This window comes from Ammospiza caudacuta, chromosome 3 (assembly GCF_027887145.1).
Source record: "Ammospiza caudacuta isolate bAmmCau1 chromosome 3, bAmmCau1.pri, whole genome shotgun sequence".
Taxonomy (NCBI): Eukaryota; Metazoa; Chordata; class Aves; order Passeriformes; family Passerellidae; genus Ammospiza; species Ammospiza caudacuta.
The window spans coordinates 78,724,347-78,743,220 of record NC_080595.1 but is presented as its reverse complement, the minus strand read 5'-3'; the positions used below and the strand labels follow the sequence as shown (position 1 = coordinate 78,743,220).

The 18,874-nt window shown below is 41.6% G+C and overlaps 1 protein-coding gene across 3 annotated transcripts; it reads right to left on the bottom strand.

The window, feature by feature from the left end:
• Positions 1 to 4,448: 4,448 nt before the first annotated feature.
• LOC131555915 (zona pellucida sperm-binding protein 2-like) lies at positions 4,449 to 18,028 on the bottom strand. 3 transcript variants are annotated; one of them, XM_058802231.1, is made up of 22 exons: positions 17,892 to 18,028; positions 17,590 to 17,642; positions 15,418 to 15,510; positions 14,057 to 14,184; positions 13,231 to 13,374; positions 12,541 to 12,636; positions 11,777 to 11,944; positions 11,611 to 11,707; positions 11,299 to 11,519; positions 10,401 to 10,554; positions 10,113 to 10,321; positions 9,908 to 10,025; positions 9,555 to 9,760; positions 8,967 to 9,084; positions 8,245 to 8,414; positions 7,398 to 7,471; positions 7,192 to 7,319; positions 6,202 to 6,391; positions 5,648 to 5,789; positions 4,982 to 5,078; positions 4,768 to 4,840; positions 4,449 to 4,675 (listed from the first exon to the last, which is right to left on the bottom strand). In XM_058802231.1, exons 1-21 carry the CDS (start codon positions 17,915 to 17,917, stop codon positions 4,782 to 4,784), a joined length of 2,691 nt encoding a protein of 896 aa, XP_058658214.1. In that variant the 5' UTR covers positions 17,918 to 18,028; the 3' UTR covers positions 4,449 to 4,675; positions 4,768 to 4,781. The 3 variants fall into 3 exon arrangements, 2 of the variants coding, with proteins under 2 accessions (XP_058658214.1, XP_058658215.1); XM_058802232.1 differs by having other exon boundaries at positions 12,553 to 12,636; XR_009274561.1 differs by lacking the exons at positions 4,449 to 4,675; positions 4,768 to 4,840; positions 4,982 to 5,078 and having other exon boundaries at positions 5,711 to 5,789; positions 6,144 to 6,391.
• Positions 18,029 to 18,874: the final 846 nt, after the last annotated feature.

The following is an 18,874-nucleotide window of genomic DNA, read 5'->3' as shown; positions in this document are numbered from 1 at the left end:
AGTGCTAAAGAGAAAATGGATAAAGTCCATTATAAGATCTTCTACAGAAATTAATTAATTGAAGTGGATTTTAGAACCTCAGGAGAAGCCTTCAGATACAGGCAGCCTTGCAATTTGGTTGAACTACCAGTCCATTACTCTCAGTTTACTGAGGAGGTGATTACCATCAGTTGCTGAACATAAGTGCCTTTTTCTGCCTTTTAAACAAGTATTTCCACACTTTAAAATACACACTTCTCACTGAGCCAGAGACCAGCCCAGAAGCAGGCTGAGGGCAAGAGAAATGAGCAAGTGGCACCAAATCAGGTGAGAAAACTGGACCCCAGCAGCTGAGTCCTGAGCTGTTCTTCATGCTGAGAGTTGTGCCCTTGCCTCCTCTCTGGCTGAATCGCTGAGGGGGGACCAGGTGTAACCACAGAGTGCTAAAGTTTCAAAAGCCATGGAAAAGAGGGATTGCAGCCCCACATCCTTCCTAAACCTTTTATTAGGGAAGAAAAAGGGCAGAACAGGCAGTTACATATAATGGATTTTATACCAGTTAACTCCTTTGGTGCCGTGAGCCAGCTGTTGCTGCTGGAAGGAGCAGTTGCTGGTACCAAGGATATGACAATAGACTCTGGGTTCATTTCCTACCTCAGGGACCAGGGGCTGTTCTGGGGCAGCTGGAAGGAGAAGATACTGTTCTATTTAGCAGGAGGCACAGCAGTGCAAAGGAGGCGGCCTTGCAGGCAGGATTAGCCCAGGATTCAGGAGGCTTGCACAGCCTCGCTCAGCAGGACAGGCTTTCCACCTGAACCCACAGCTTCTCTGCCCACTCTGTACAAAGGACTGTACAGCAGTGTTGGCTGCCAGCAGCAGCAACACCTAGACATAGACCCTGAGGGGGGCAAGGAGGTCAAATCACCTCCTGAGGACAGGAATAGGTACCTTGGAGAGAATATTCCCCAGTGGTTAAGGGCTCACAGTGGAAGAAGCTCCCCAGGCAAGCCCCAGCTCTGTGATCCACAGAACTCACCCCCCACCCCCCAAAGCAGAGGCGAGCCCAGGGCCGCCCGCACACACACAGGGCTTTGAAATTCTATGCTGAGGAGCACCATGTAGGTGCCAAGAGGTTTTATGGTGACACATTTGGGCTGCACATAGGTGTGCTTGGGACAAAGAAAACCTCCTGCAAATGGGCTTCAGCCAGTTCCTTAGGAGAGCTGCTTCTCTGGGAGCTGCCATATCCTCTCTGACCAGGGAAGCCAGAAGCTATGCTTCCAGCTCTGCCTAGCAGTAGCTAAAAAATACTCCACAGCAACATAAATACACCTCCAGCTTCTAAGGGCCCAGTGACTGAGTTTTGCTCCCCAACTTATCTGCCACGCAACCACAAATCCTCTTATTGCCTTTAACAGGCAGGAAACTGGAAAGACAATTCACAGATCCCAATAAATCTGTCTATTTCTAAGAAGCTGGATCCTTCTGAGCCCCCATCCCTGATCAAGCCCCTGACTTTTTGTTTCTTTATACACCAACATCAGCCTAGGCTTGCACTCTTACAGTGCTTGATGTCATGATAAGGAGGAAAACTCAGCTTATTTATGCTTTAAAGCATTTCTCTCCAAGCACATGTCCTTCCAGCATTCTTGCCAATACTGTAGGTGTTTCTAGGCTCACAGGCACAAATAAGAGAAGAAATGATGTGGAAGTGGCTAAAAACTCAAATAGATTTGTGGCAGAAGCCAGGAGCTAAATTTCCTTAAGCTTTCCAAATCATTAGAGCATTGTCAGAACATGTTTTCCTCTGGATGGAAGTGCATAGCATTTACTGAAGAGTTTGGCATGTAAAAGAAAGTAAAGGAATATGCCAGGGAGAGAAAATTAATTGGGACAAAAAAGTAGATGGCACTTTTCTTAGTTTTTCAATATTAAGTGGTTGCTACTTTAAGTCACCAAAAGAGTAAAGTTTTAAAGTACTGGCTGTCATTGAATACAGACTACAGATGAGTGAATACAGATGAGATTTCTGCCCATCAGTAACCAGATATGAGGTTACTTATTAGCAGTGATTTATCAACATTTACTTGAAATGGAAATAACTATCTGCAGTATATTTCTGTTATTGTTCCTATTTTCCTATAAAAACAAATCACACCAGACTTGTCTTTTCCCTTACCACTTTTGTCATTCACCTGTTGAATTGCAGAGGACTTTAAGCATAAACAAAGAAGATTGATCTGCTTTCAACTTGTGTTAACAGGGATATAAAAATAACATCCCAAATACCAGGGGAAAAGCATGTGGTCATAAAATATCCACTTAAAAGGCAAAGAGGTGTTGATAAAACACTTGAAGATTTTTTTTTCTTTTTTATATATATAACCAGGAAGGCAGCTCCTGAATTTTAGTATAAACAGACACCTCTGAGGTAGAGAGAGTACTACTGTCATGTCTTTAAAAGATTTTACTGATATTCAAATAGATTTTGTGTGTCTCACAGGCTGTTGGAACATCTGACGAGAAGCTTTATATAAATCCTTGTCCAGCCACAGAGGGAAATGTCCTTGAGTTTTCCCACATATCAGAAAGGTTAATAGAAAAGATGATTCTTTACATAACTCATCCTTCAAAATGGCACTAAGCAGTGCTTTTAGAAGAGCTGAAGAGTAGAGCCACAATGTACCTGGGCATCACCTTGCTTTTCTACAACTCCTGAAAGCCCATCAATAGATAAAGCATGTCAAGGTGTTGACTAAGCTAGGAAAATAAATGAACATGTCTTAGACAAGATCGTAATTACCAGATTTCTATGCCTGATTATGTCCTTGAGTCTTGGTTTGAAGAAAAAACCTGTAAACCCAGGAAGCCATAACAAAGAGTTAACAGAACTGAACTGGGCTGCCCAACTGCAGGCTTGGTTCTCACAGCAGTCTCTAAATGTTACACTTTTCCCCCACACAAATATAAGAAAGTGGCTCAGGCTCCCCAAGGCAGCCTCTGCTGTGCTGGTGAAGGCAGATGAAGGTTATCATTCACTCAGCTGGAGAAAACACTGCTTAACAGTCTAATTTCTTGGAGAGACACAAGGTTTCTCATTTGTTGTCAGCACGAGGTAAGACACAGGGAAGGCACCACACCACCTAAAGCTCCCATGGCTGCGCTCTCTTAGGTGCAAAACCCTGGCAGCACAGTAGAGGTGTCTCCCTTGATTTCCTAATGGGTTTTCCCTGCAGACGGAGCATTACCCAGTCCTCAGACCAGTGGGCTGACACAGGGGAAAGCACTGGGCACCAAGTCACTGACTTGTAAAATCTGCTGTCAGGCTTATGTGTTCTGCATTTTCCCACTATTCCCATGTTGATATTCCTCAATATCACAACTCTGTGGCTTTAGTCTTCACCTACAACAGGGGTAGCAAAATGAATCCTTCATCACAATAGCCTTCTCTGCTGGAAAACAGTTGTGACATGTTTCTCATCACAAAGCCCACAGAGATTTCTCCAGAAATGACACTAAGACATCTACTATAGATATGCTTAGCAGGCAACTAAAAGACAAGACTTAAATGATCTGAAATTACAGCACAAACTGTTTAGTGGGGTCTCTGTACAGGTAGCAACAGAGATACATTTTTTCCTACTCCATGCTGTCTCACAAAGTGCTAATAGAGTCAGAAAACATGTTCTTGCTCGTTACCTTTCCCAGAAAGTTTCTCTTGTATAATTCTTCCTAATCTAAAGTTAAAAAGCAGACACCCATTATTGTGTATTTCCTTCTAAGGGATCAAGATTCATGCTAAGCAGTAACTTTCATTAGAACAGGAAAAATGTAATATTGAATCCAAACTCTTTTCACACCACTGTTCAGAGGCAAAGAGGAAACCAAGAAATTTTTTATCCATTAAAAAAACCAAAACAAAACACACAAAGGAAAATCTGACAGGAGCCCCTAAGCATCACATTCTCTAGGAAGGAAAAATCCTTAACACTTTGCAGATAGAGTCCATGTACTGTCATTATTACTATCACAAGTCTTTGCTAAATTTTTTTTCCTCAGCTAATCCTCAGTGAGGATACTGAGCTAAGCAGTCACTGATGTTACCTGTGAGTTGTTTGACCCACCTAGGGAAGGCAACTTGACATTGCAGAGCCACAACACTCCTGCAAGAATTTCAGTTTAGAGCCTTCCTGTCAACAGCCACTACAGAATCAAGGATGTTCATCCCATCTTACTCCAAAAAAACCCACATTCTTTTACTGACATTAAGCTCTCCCAGTCCTTTGTTCATACAGAAGCTTAAAAAAAAAAGCTTGAAGTAATTTACAATTAAGTTCACACTTGTTGCCATCTTCCTCCCCTATTCCAAAACAGATGTTTCCAACTACAAAGCAACACAAGATTCAGACATATTAGCTGAGCAGACTAGGTCAGATGAACACACAAAAGACTAAGAATTTAATGTTGTAGAGGAACAGAAAAGAACAATACAATAATTTAACTTAGAGTTACACCCAATATGGGTTAACTGACCCTTTTCTCCATAGACTCTGATAATCTATTTTCCCAGTAGATACCACAGAAACAATTTTACTTGTGAATCTGGGCAGCACGCTGTGGTTGCTTAGGCCACCTAACTGTGACTTCATAAAATGAAGTAGTTCTTGTTCAGTGTGTCAGAAGTTGGTGCATTCACCTGCAGGGAGAAGAGACGTACATACAAATCTGTTACCTTGCAGCAGCAGTACACTCGGTGTTCCAATAGTGAAATTTAAGACTGACACCAACCTGTCCTTATTGTTTTACTTCCTAAGAAGCACTGGTCCAGATGACACTTGCCCATGTGGATGTGCACTGTGGGCTGTAAGACATTTCAGCTTTTAATTCCCTGGACAGCATAACCTAGGACTAGAAGTCTGCAACCTGGCATGATTAGTGAGAGCACATGCCAAATTGCTGAGCAAAAACACAGGAGAGAGTAGAGACATGTCTGTTTTCTTACCAAATCTGTGTTTCCCAGGATTGCATCTCCTTGGACAAAAGAGGTCTAAAGGCTGTTGCTTAGTATTGCAGATCACCACACTGCAGTGGAAGTACAACTACAAGACAAGAATATTTAGATTATTTAGGGAAGTCTTATTTGGAATCCAATGTGTACTGATCCCAAAGGATATGAAGGTTGTGTCAAGGTGGGGGGTGGCCTCTTCTCCCAGGCAACTAGCGACAGGACAAGGGGAAAATGGCCTCATATTGCACTAGGAGCAGTTCAGCTTGGGTATTAGGTAAAAGTTTTTCACTGAAAAGGTGACAAAGCATTGGAACAGCCTCCCAGGAAAAGTGGTGGAGTCACTATACCTGGAAGTGTTCAAAAATGAATTGATGTGGCACTTCATAATATTTATTTAGTAGGCATGATGGTCAAAGATTGGACTTGAGAATCTTGGAGGTCTGTTCCAACCTGAATGAGTCTATAATTTTGTTTTGTGAACCGAACAAAAGTGGATGGCCTTTATTCATCCCTGGGAGGGTGCTATGCCTTCAAGGAGGTGTCCAGCAGCCCCAGGCAGCACTGGCCAGCTGAACCCTTACACAGCATTGGCTGCATGCATCACCCTGGGCTCACCCGTCAGGACTGCCAACAGCTCATGGCAGAACAGAGACATCTGACCTGCTCTTGTGACAGAGATGTGCCCTGGACAAAGGTGAACATCCTCACTTCAAATCTCTTGAGGTGCTGGGGAAATTTTACTCTGAGGCTGTAATTAACTTCGTGGAAGACAATTCTGTAGGAGTCTTTGTTGTTTTCACACCTGTTTGGGAAATATATGAGAGGAAATGTATTTGATCTAACCCTTCAACCAGATCTTCAAACACAGCAAAGAGATGAAATACAGCAGAGCTTCCCTCTCCATTTTCCTTGGGCTGTAGGGGAATGAATAGGATCTCCCCAGTTCATGATCCCTGCCTTTGCCCACAGTCAGGGTTGCTTCTTGCTCTTTATTTCCAGCCAGAACTGTTAGCTAGAAGCACTTCTGCCCACCCACATGACCTTCTGGCCCCAGAAGGCACAGCCACTGTGCTGACACTAACACATGCCCCACAGATTAGCAGTAATTGCCTCCAAGGTGACCTCTGCCACTTGCACCTCTGCCTTTTCCTCCCACCTGAGGTCAGCACCCTGTGCTGAGCAGTTACCAAACAGAGGAGGGAAGCCTTCCTCACCCATGTATAAGGATGTGCCACTGGGGGAGGCTGTCCTGGCTTTGGGAATGGGTAGCCCAACAGTCATCCAGGTTTAGGTCCAGTCTTGCATCTTTAGGCTGGAGCAGTTCAACTTCAAAATACAGAGCCTCCCTCAGGTATTTTACCAGAGGATATTCTGATTCCTGGTAGGGCTCTGAATAGGATTTCTCTGCAAGAGAGTATTGATATTAGGAGCTTCCTTTTTGTGGAGGAAATATTCACAACCTTTCTGCTTCACTCTTTTTTCCACTACCATTTAGTCTGATACAGTAATACTAAAACCTGGGACAGCATACAAATGTCAAGAATTGGGGATAGAATGGCAAGAGAGCAAGATCAGCCATGAAAGGAAAAATCTCAAACATATTCCCCAGCTCTGAGGATTCAAAAATGAAACACTCCTTCTGCAAAAAGCCATTAATATTGTTATTCAAAATTGTCTCAAAGGTAGTGAGAAGGGAAAATGAATTAAAAAAAAAAAATCATAATGGCCATTCCAGTAATCATGAATGTTTGGTTCAGGCTTCAGTTAACCCTTTATGCTGGCATAGGTACCACTTTAAAGCAGTATCTTTGACACAGGTTACAGCCATTGCAGGGAGTTGCTGAACCTGCTCAGCAACACTTCAGGAGCTCATAGGACAGAGAAGCTGGCATCACATTCACTACACAAAACTTACATCATGCCCAGACAAAGCAGGAAAACCATACATGTGTCAGTGATGCTAAGTCTGCTCCTCTACTGATATTTGACCATTTGTGTCCAATTTTGGAAGAGGAAAGTCCCGTCAGAGGCCTTAAAAATTTTCCTCTTCATCCTTTGATACAATTAAAAGTCATCTGAACATGGTGCTGGGGAACATTTTCTACACTGCCCTGCTTGAGTAGAGCGGATGAGCAAGATTAATCTCAGGTCCTTTCTGGCCTCAGCCATTCAGTGATTTTATAGAGTCTAATCATAGTTGTTACCTTTGAAAAGCTTCAATGAAAGGGCGAGACAGCCAGACCCTGGCTGAATACTGGGTGGTGGGTTCTTCTTAGATTCATATGGAACATCAGCAGTCTGCTCAACTGGATACAAGCAGAGAAATTTCAGTCTGAAAGAAAGGGTTCAGCATTAGATGTTTTACAGCCAAAATAACACGTACAACCTTTTGTTAGGGAATGACACTTACTGGTATATGGGAATATCATCGCCAGGTCTGAAATAGAGTACCTCGTTCTCATATGTCACAGTTGTGCTGTTGAACTGAAGGACGTACATCATTACAAACAGGACAGTCACATTCGAGTCTGATTTGTGTTTGGCACATTATCTACATCCCTCTGCTTGACTGCCAGATTGCACTAAGCAGAGTATGCTTACAAATAGGCAGAAATTACAAGCCAAAAGCCCAATGCCCACTGAACTAAAGCTGACCATAAGTGACAGCTGTGCCATCAAGAAGAAAGTTTATTAGCTTGAATATGACAGAGCACCGTAGAAAAGGAGTGCATGGGTCCTGAGATAAAGAACAGCTGAGCTTATTTACTGAATCAGTGAGTAGAATGAAGTGCAACAATGCAGGAACAAACTGCATTTAAGATGATCTGAATTTAGGCATGCTCTGGTTATTTGTTGTTTCATTTGTTTTCTATTTGTACAGTATTTGGTGGTACAAATAATACCCACTCTAGTCTTTGGCCATGTAGTCATTAGCAATACCCAAAGAGCTTCTGCAAGGCACACAAGTACATCTGATCAGCATAAACTCCCATTCAAGCCAACCATGAAACAATTCAGAGGTGTCAAACCGAAGGCAAGTTTCAGAAAGCACCTCTGATCTTGAAAAAACATTTTTACCACTCAGTAAGAAATTCTGCTCAACTGAATTTAGTAAGCTCAGAAAGAGCATAGATGTACTACTGTGCTAGTTTCAGCTATGGCTTCCATGCAGCTTTGAGCTCATCTCTGAAATTCTGCCAGGTCCAGCAATAACCCTACCCCAATGCAGAGTAAACTTGATGTGACCAAGTCCTTACCTTTCTACTTGTTCCACAAGTGTTGACATTGAACTTGAAGGTTGCAGTTCTCTCTGTCACTAGACTGGGCTTGCACTGTCTGTCCCTCAAGACAAGCAGAGCAGTGTCCAGATCTTCACCACCTACCAGTTTGATTGCAGTAATAATCACAGTGCCATTGGGCAGGCACTCTGAAAGAGAAATATACATTTTCACACAAATCAGGATTCAACCTCCTCTTGTAGCCTAACAACAAAGTTCCGAATAGATTTGCTGGCAAGTTCTTTTGGCAGCCCACAAGGAGCTCTCACTCTCTTCAAAAGGATTTTTCTAGCCAAGATATTCCATACATTTTAATACTGATGAGTTGTTAAAACTCTTAGTATCTGGGGTTCTAACATCTTTAGAATGACTGTTTTATATGCTGATTCTCCCCACATTCCACCAAACCCCTCCCCACCTCATTCAACTCTCAAAACAACCACAAAAACCCTTTACATAGCTTCTTGATTCTGGAGGTGTGTGGGGAAGTAGACTTTCCCACTTCCTTCCCCCATTCCTGTACTAGGCAGGATAGCCACTCCAACGTTTAATTATACCTGCCTTGTGGCATATTAACTGGTAGGAAATGTGACAAGCAGACAGAGTGCCACACAACTCTAAAACCTAGAAACATTTCAGACTGCATGGCTTAGTTTTGCAACTCAAATAGCATTAACAGCTAATCCCCAACATGCTATTACGTATTAGCTCTGAAGGTGAAAATAAGCAGGAAACTGAGAAATCTCTCCTCTGAGCCAAGGTGATGTCATCTTTCAAGGTTAAGTAGAATGAAGCCTTTATTGCAGAGGTATGAAAGCCCTAGAGATGACAATCACAGGTTAAACAAGAGAATACACACTGTTCAACTAAAGCATTCAAAAACTAAAGAGGGCAGGTTATCACAAGCCAAAGATAATGGTGCTTGAGCAAAGTCAGATCCACAGGATGTATTTAAACAGGATGATTTTAATCCAGAAGCTCACAGGGTGAGCTTTTTCAGTTGTTTTGCAGAAGAATGCAATACAAACTCCACTGCATGTATAGTTGCCCTTAAAAATGCTCAGCCATACAGTAAATGCAGAACACATTTCTTTTTTTCTTGCCCGTTTCTGCCAATATTAACTACGGGAAATTAAAGTTTTCTTACAAGGGCAGAAAATAATCCTCCATTATACCTTAGGAGACTATTTCAAAGAGAAGTTTTATTGTGCTTTCAGCAATATACTGTGCCTTGTTGATATCTCATAGCTAGAATATGCCTTTCAATTGCTACATGTTGGCAGCCTTACCTCATAGCTCACATGAGGAGAAAGGAAAGGGACAGAGATTGCCAGGTGAGTGCCATTGTCCCTCAGAATGTAATTGTACTTCTGTGCAGCCTCTTGGGTCAGGTGCCAGTCTGAGATGAAAGGGAGCCAGTTTTGGTCCACATTCCCACGAGTGATAATGAGATGAAGGTTCCTCCCATCACAAAACCCTGTGGCACTGGGCAGTACTGCAAAACAACCAAGAGTCAGCCAGCTGCCATCAGTTCAGTGCAGCTCCCTGGGCCTGGTAGCATCCCTGGCTGAAATCAGCCCAGCTCACAGCCAGAGTTCACAGCCAGGTTGGTGCAGTTTTGTCTAAGTTCCACAACGTTTACCTGCATCTTTCACAGCTGACAGTGCAACTACTGGGACAACAAAGGTCTCACTTGATGGATAGGTGATGAATGTGAGTGCGACATTCAGGGTGTAGGCTCTCATGTCCTCTCCCATATACTAGGAAAATCATATTTAGACATGAAAAATCACCAAATGATACCATCATTTCTATACCATGGGATGCTGCAGTGCCTTAGTACACACCTCTTTTTTAACACTTGGTGCATCAAGTGAGACTTGTAGTACATATGCTTTGCTTCCATTAGCATAGCTGGTCCTGTGTATTAAGAAGCCATGCTGAACAGCTTCAGGTACAGCCACAACAACCCCTTCAATGGTTAAGTTCAAAAGCTCTGCATCTGGGAGGAATGTTCCCACTGTAACATTCATTAGTCCTGCACTCAGATTTAAATCTGAAAAGGAAAAAATAGCATTTAAGCTCTTAACCTTATGTACTAAAACCTTTGGTAAATTCAATGTTCAGCTACTTACTATTGGTTATAGCAACTTCTGCTTGTTCAAATGGTGTTTCTATTTCCTTGATGATAGTATATTTAGTTAGTCCCCATTTGTTATCTTCCCACTGGTGTTCCAAGAGCAGGTTGATGGTGTATTTTACTCCAAACTGTCCATTGCTCACAGAAGTCTAGAATTCAAATCAGTACCCTTTAGTATAGCTTGATTTTGCATTAAAGTTATGTTGGAGCATCTCAAGGTCAGCTAAATCTACAGCCCCAACCAATTGCTCTTTTTGCTCAGGAATCCTGAACTCTGGTATCCCTGTTTAGATTATCTCAGAATACTCAGAAGACTTCCTTTAGAAAATTATCTCCCACTCCCCAAGATTCTAAGCAGCAGGGGACTATTTCACAGTGAATAGGGTTGCTTATGCAACCTCACCAGAAGTTCAGTTGCTACATTTGCCCAGGATTCAGTTCACCCCAAGCAGCTCGATTTAGATGTGTAGTCCCAACCCATCCAAGAGCACATGGTCTGCTGGACTAATGGGTTATTCCCACTCTCTTAAGTGGTTTGTATGAAATACAACAGAACCCATCAATGCTTTACAATCCAGTTAGAACCATCTCAGAGGAGTATGACATCAGGAATAGGTGAAAGCTCCATGTTAACCTGAGTAATTAATGAATCAATAGTTCTGTGTAGTGTTCTGTCTACCTGGGCTTGCAAGAAAAGAAATTCTTCATAAAGTGGTGATTACAAATACTATCTTTGGTCAGGGCTTCTGGAGTTTTTAACATATCCTTTGCTCTCCCTCACTCCCATCTTGCATTTGAAAGGCACAAGATGAAGAATTATTCCTTATCAGAAAACAAACATACATCCCAGAATATTGCTTGCATATTGCTGGCACCTAATATAAGTAACCAACCTTGTAATAACCACCTTCTGCACCTATTGGAATCTTCATTGTAATTGTTAACTCATTCAATAACACATATTTCCTGGAAGCCATTTCCTTGGCAGAGAGCCTGTGTAGATCCACACCAGCTTCCACAAGCACATCCTTAAAGCCAGTCATTCCAGCAGACAGTGGTGGAATATACTTTGGAACAGTCCAGGTGATTGTTTTGTTTGTGTAGTCCACACCATCTTAGGGACAAGAGATGAAAGCTTTCAGCTCACTGGTTGTGATTCTGTCCCTGTACATTTTGGCATTGGAGCATGGTACCACACTCCTTACCTACAGGACATGCCACAGCAGTATCCACCATCAGGATCACCCACTGGTATTTGTAAAACGTACTTGATCTCAGCACAGAAAAGGTAATTCCTTGATCCTGTAAGGAAGGAATCTGGTTAGACCTGCACAGCCTGGCAGGTTGTTGGGCCAGAAGGTGCACACCAACCTCAACCAGCTGAACTTGGGCAGCAGTGTATGGCACTCGCAGCAGAACCCTGGAGTCTGAGGCGTTGAGTCCATAGCCTGCACTCCAAGCATTGCTCACGAGCAGAGCCCTTTTTTCTTCTGGCTGATGAAATACTATTTGCCATAGTGAGGCTTCTTCTGCCTTTGCCTACCCAGAGAAATGTATCAATAGTTTAAACATAATGTTAAAAATAACATATTTATAGCATTGAATGATTTACTGCGTTGAATTGCCCAGCAGTTTTGTTGCCTTACTTTGAACTTTACTAGGGGGATATCCCTCCAGCTTTCCCCACCTCATGCGTACAGAAAACTTTCCATATTAAGAGCAACAGAGAATAACCGATGGCACTAACTGCACTGCTGAAGACTCTGCACATACAAGAATCCAAGAAGAAAAAAGCCTCTTCACAGTTTTATGGGCCATGGGATTTTAGTTTTTTTTTTTTTTTTTTTTTTTTTTTTTTTTTTTTGTGCAAAAGACAAGCTAAAACCAAAAACAATCTCTTAGTTTTAGTTTTTACTAAAACTAAAACCAAAACAATCTCTTGCCTGCGGAAGACTTGATTTTTTCCTTGGAGACATAGCCTACAACTGTACTTCTAATCTATAAAAATATACTAAAACCACTTGATACAGAAGTTCTGTTATTGTTACTTAAGTACTTTTTGAAAGTACTGCCTGGTTAATGAAAAGAAAGATAGTTGTGCCAGAGGTAGCACTAGCTTTTGCTAGAAAGAAAACCTGTAGTTTTACTTCTGGAAATACAAGAGCCCAGTCCTCAGGTTCATCTTGAACAAAGTCTTTTATGGTCTGTGGAACCTCCCTCCTGACAGAAACCTGAGGAGAAAAAACATCTGTAAGGGGTTTGCTGATAGCACTTATTTCCTTGTCTTCAACACCCTACAAGCCTTTTTCAAGGGAAACCAGAATTTCCTAGACAGAGATGCCACCATGCCTGGTGATTCACCTATAATCTGCTTAGTTTAATTTTCTTTTTATTTTTCCACCTATCTTCTACTTTCTATTTCCACTTAAGACCAGAGTTTGTTCTTGACTCCAACATCCTCTTCCAAGAGGAGTCCATTTCCCCTTCTGCATTCCTCCCCAGCAGGCAAACTTCCTTCAGGAGGTGTACATTCTCTGTTGTCTCAAATAAGATTTATTGGGGCAACACTCAAGGAGTTCAATCTACAAGCTTAACCTTTTTGATGTGATTTTACAGCTTTATTAACTATTACTGCTAATATAACTTATACAATCAAAATATAAATGTGTCACTTAAGATGCATATTGTGCACTCACTAACAAGCTGCTCATGATGAGGCAGTCTGAAGCTGACAAAATTCTAGGAATATGCATTGGAAACACAATCTAAGAGAGCATCTTGCAGTACCTACCTCTTTACTTCTAGCACTTCCCATAAGTACTTACCTCCATGTAGTTATTTTCACATTTTATCTCTCTGGGACTCCACAGACCATAATGGCAACTTGCACTTTTCAGATGAGTTGTAGCATTGCTCATATCAGGAGTGTGAGATGCTTTGATTTGTACAGTTACTGTGAACACATCTTTCTGTGTGGGCAAATGGAACATTTGCCTGTTAGACTGCTTTTCCCTAGCTGGGCACCACCCATCCTAGTGACTTTAAATTAAATTACAAAATACACCCAACCAGTCTCTGCACAAAAGAGCAAGGCCATACTGAAGCATTATCACTTGCAATTTCATTAACTGCACAAGATATATGCACATAGGTGTATTGCTACACAGCAACATAAATATTTTGGGCAGCACGTTTCTTCCTTTTGCACAGGCCCAGAACTGAACAATAAGAAAATAAACAAACAAACCTAAGAGATAGCTGATTTTGTGGTTTATGACATAGTTGAAGTGAGCCAGCAACCAAAGTTTTAGTTTTTACTGTGAAGTGCCTCAAGACATTAAATATTGTTAGGGCAGAGTGCAACACAGCTGCCAGATGCAATTCCATATTGTAATCCACAGGAAAATAGTTGCCCTTTAAGGACACATGTGGTATACTTCATGTGTTCTTCTGTACATGGTACTCCAAATGGCAGTACCATGGAATATTCTCAGACCTCTGGATACATTTGAAGAAAATTATATTATTCTCTGCTAACAGATACTCAACACATTATGACGCCTCATTTAATGTCCATTATTAATTCAGTAATTTCTCACATAAAGTTAGTGTACAAGAGCACTGTAGTCAAAGTGTCTGTAACAGACTCACCTCTAAGTGAGAGTGGCAGCTCAGTGCAGAGGCACGGAGCTGAATGCTCCTGCAGGTGGTGTGAGTTACTGTATAGCCACACTGGGCTGCCATGGCCTCATCCAGCTCCCAGGCTGTGCCAGACTGATCTACAGGCAAACAGAGAGCAAAGAACTGTGTTAACTGTACTAACAAGTACAACTCCTGCTCTGCTAACTCCTTGAGAAACCTGCTCTGGCATAAGGATTCAGCTGAACTTGCTGTGATACAGCCCAGCTGTATTTCCTGGGCTCAGAGGATTGCAAAGTGGGGAAAGAGCTGTGACTAAGTGTAAAGAAAAAAAGAGTGGTAAAATTACAGGCACACTGAGACAGGAAACACTTGCAGCTGAAGCACTGGAGATGGAAAAAAACCCCAAACCACCAATATGGTGACCGATGACAACAGCAACATCAGGACCCTGACCTGTGGCCGGTGCAGCTCATATTTCTCTGATGCCTGCCCAGCACAGTCTCTTCAGGAGACACACCACCAGGATGTTGAACACACTAAAGATTAGCTTGGATGTTTTGAGTATAAAAACCATTTTTATGATTTTGAGCTTTTTAGTGTTTTGTGTTTTAGTTGTTTTGGGTTTTTCCTTAAAAAAAAAAAAATCTCTTTATGGTTTAAGATATATGTATCCCAGCTACAGAGCATTTTTGTGTGTGATGTCTGAACAAAGAGCGTTTTAAGTGGATTTTGACACAAAACCCACTTCTAGAAAAATGGATGGCATGGAGAGCTTTTTCAAGGCCAAATTTACATTTATACATGTAATCTTAAAGCAGGTGTTTATATCCCAAAAGTATCATCACTGTGCCCTTCCAGGGCATTCTGTGATGCTTTTCACAGAAATGTACCACTTGCTGACTACTAAGTCCATAGCTAGAGGCCCCAGCTAATTTTTCTTAAAACTTCATTAAGTATATGACTCCACCAAGCTGAAGCCACTAGTACAAAAATAAATAATGTTGTGCCAGCTTCAGCTAGTGAATTTTCAGAACAGTATGTGTGCTGTTAACAAAAAACATTCTTACAACAAAGAAAACCCATGAGATCCAGCTTTAACATGCCTAGAAACTACCATGTGCATTTCAATTTGAGCCCAAAATCAAGTCTGATCATGGCTAAGGTATCAAAAAACAAGTCAACAACATAGATTACTCAGAAATCAAGGTAGCAGTTTGGTTTACTTACAATGAGATCCAGCCTACTAAGCTCTATAACAATAGAATAATCTAGCATTGTATCTAGGGAATTCTAGTATAGAAGCACCTCAGAGTATTTGAAACATTTTACCATATGTAATTCTCTCACCAAGTTCTTCTACATCAACTTACCAACAACAAAAAGAGATAAGTATTTGTCTTCAAAGTATTCTGCACTCAGTGTTATCCTCAGGAAGTCCCCCAAGCACTCTGAACTCATGGGTCCTGTGTTGGATGTATTGAAAAGCTGGTAAGATGGGGATTCAAAATAAAATACAAACAAATCTGCTATTTCCCAGATTGCTTTGTAAAGTCAGTGTTGTGACAGTCATACATCTCTGGTCAGGAGAGGTGAGAGGTTGTGTTTATACTGGCAGTAATTCCAGGAGAAAAGCCAGCTCCAAAATTAGTATCCTATTAGTAATGGCATTCAATGATTTGGCAATGCCACCTGCAACAGCTGGTCATGGAAATAGAATTTTGGAACATGGTCAAAAAGGTACTACATTGGCTGCCCCAATCTGAACACCTCAGATGAAGTAAAACAAAATGTTAAAGTCCCATGCACTCCTGAAAAGAGAAAAAAACCCAACCTGTAAACCAAAAAAATTCCAACCAACAAAACACTACAAACCAACCACAAAATAACCAGTAACTTCCACCTGTACCCCTCTATTCAGAAGAGCAAAAAGTCAGTTTGGGTGGAGAGCAGCCACATAAGCTGTGCCCTTCATTCAGCCTACTCTGGTCACTTGCCCAAGTACCAGGACCAGAAGCCAGCTGGCTCAAACTGGGAAAGGACCACACAGGAACAGAGAAAATGGCTTGAACAGCTCCAGTCCCAAGCTATCACCACAGCATAAACCAGGCCATGGCTCCCAAACCTCTTCCAGGCAGGAGGCAGGAACACAATGTCCTAAGTGCAGGACTAGAGAAGGCCTCTTGTTTGACATGCACATCTGATAAATGGGGATTTGTTGCCTCAACGGGAGTGTCTATGGCATCATGAGCTAACACTAGGTAGACCTTTTATGATAATGGTGCATTTTAGGAGCTGAGAGGATTCTTTTTCCTAGAGGGTTCAGCACCATAGGCTGACATTTACTAGTGCTGCAATTCCTATGTCAGAGATGGTCACTCTGAGGAGCACAGACAGATGCTGGTGAACATGACCCTATTCCACTCCAAGCTACCAACTGGATTCAGGGCAGAAGCTAGATAATTGCTCCAAGTGGGATAAAACCTTCTCCAGTACCTATTTACTTTGATCTTTGGGGACGGCCAATGCATTTTATACAGGACCCACAGTGAGTAGGGCAGGCAGTCCTAGAAACAGTTCTCTGCATCTGCTGCTCCAGGACCAGCTCTGTTTTGTAAGGAAAGACTTTTGGCTAGGAAAACTGTTTCCTCTGAGATCAATCACTGCTATCTTTATAATATTTTGTCCTGATTTTGGCTGAGATAGAGTTCATTTTCTTCCTAGTAGCAGGTACAGAGCTGTATTTTGGATTCAGTGCAAGAATTATGCTGATAACACACTGAAGTTTTGGTTGCTGCTGAGCAGTGCTTAGCATCAAGGCAAAGACCTTTTAAATGGCTCATGCTCTGTCAGGGAAGAGCTGCACAAGAAGCCAGAAAGTAGCACTGCCAGGGCAACTGACCCGAACTAGACAAATGTATATTCTATACAATAGACTGTCATGACCTGTATATAAACTGGGGGAAATTGGCTGGAGGCACCAATCACTGTTTGGGGACAGACTGGGCGTCAGTTGTAATGAGTGACTATTGTGCATCACAAATTTTTCTTAGGCTTTATAACATTAAAAAATAAAATTATAATTAGTGTTGTTATATTTTACTTGGTTGCAATTATTAAAATATTGTTCTCAATCCTTGAGGCTTTTCCTGAGTCCCCTCCCCATTCTGCTGGAGTGGGAGGGGATGAGGAATGAGCAACAGCTGCCTTCTACTTAGCTAGATTAAATTATGATAAAAGACCTTAGATACTGTATGGAGACTAACAACAACTACACTCAAGAGAATAAAAATAAATTCCTTATTAATTCATCAGTATTTGTTACCAGAGTGAGGAAAGGTAGAAACATTTGCTTAATATAGTGACACATTAAATTAAAAAATGCAATTTCCAGCAAATCCTTTCATGTTAAAAATGTCACAGAAAAACATGCAAGTAAGGCTGCCACAAGAGCTTCAGACTCTTCTAAAGCACATACATAAGCCTAGATAACACCTATGGAAAAGCCTGCAAACTGATGTGAAATCAGTTTGCAGCAACATTACCTTGTGTCTCTTGAGTCCATATCCCAGAAAAAAATATCACTATTAGTGATAACCTATAAGAAAAGACAGGGGTTAGCAGCAGTTTCAGCTGTGACAAGTTGATAACAAATTTCTTGCTCAGAAAGTTCTCCTCAGAATATTAAATTAGCCTTGAGTTTAGGCCAATAGTTCTAGACTAGGCAATTGGAAAAATGAATTTTCCTTAATAATCATTAGAAAATTAGGGAAGATAAACCAGAAAAGTGAATACATTTAATGCCTTAAGTAAGACCATTTATGTTAAGTAGTCATAGAGCTCTCACCTCTGCACCAAGTTCAGCTTCATCATTCATTTGCTCAGCCTCTATGTGTGGTGCTTTTTCCTTTATAGTACCACACACACACACAAAAAAAAAAAAATCTCCTTTCACAGTTTTGCATAGAAATGAAAGCCCTTCTGAGTTTTCAGTCTTGGGTTAAATAGAAAGGCTGCCACATTTATATTGATGAGACCCTTTTTCAGCTGTTTTATCCTCCTAATTATGAACCTGTAATTCACATCACCTGATTATTTGTTTCACTGATTGAATCTGCTCCTACTTGGTTCCCAGGTCTCTCTAATTTTATGTCTGTCAGCTCCCAACTATCAAGTTCTCAAGACTCATTTGGTTAGAGCAGGTTGCTAATAATGCCAAAGTTGTGGGTTTGATTCCCCCTATGGGATATTCACCTAAGAGTTGGACTTGATGATCCTTGTGGTGCTCTTCCTACTCAGAGGTATTCTGTGAAATTGGTGCTGTTCTGATAAAGCACAAGGTAATCCATCATTTTGCAGCTACTGTGCTCTTGTGTGCTGGGTTGACCCTAGCTGGATGCCAAGTGTCCTCCTCAGCTAGACAAGGGAGAGAAAATATAAGGAAAGACTCTTGGGCTGAGATAAGGACAGGGAGAGATCAGTTACCAGTGACTGTCTTGGGAAAAAGAATTAGACTTGGGGTAATTAGTCTAATTTACTGCCGATCAAATCAATGTATGATAACGAAAAATTAAAACTAGATCTTAAAAGTAATTTCCCCTTACCTATGCCTTCTTTCTGCACTCCATTTCCAATTTTTCTCCCTCTTCCCCACCAGCAGCACAGGACAACAGAGAATGGTGGCTGTGGCCACTCCCTTCTCCTCAGGGGAGGATTCAGAATCCCAGAATCACCAGGGTGGAAGAGACCTTTAAGATCATTGAGTCCAACCCAGCCCTAACACCTCAACTAAACCATGGCACTGAGTGCCACATCCGATCTTATTTAAAC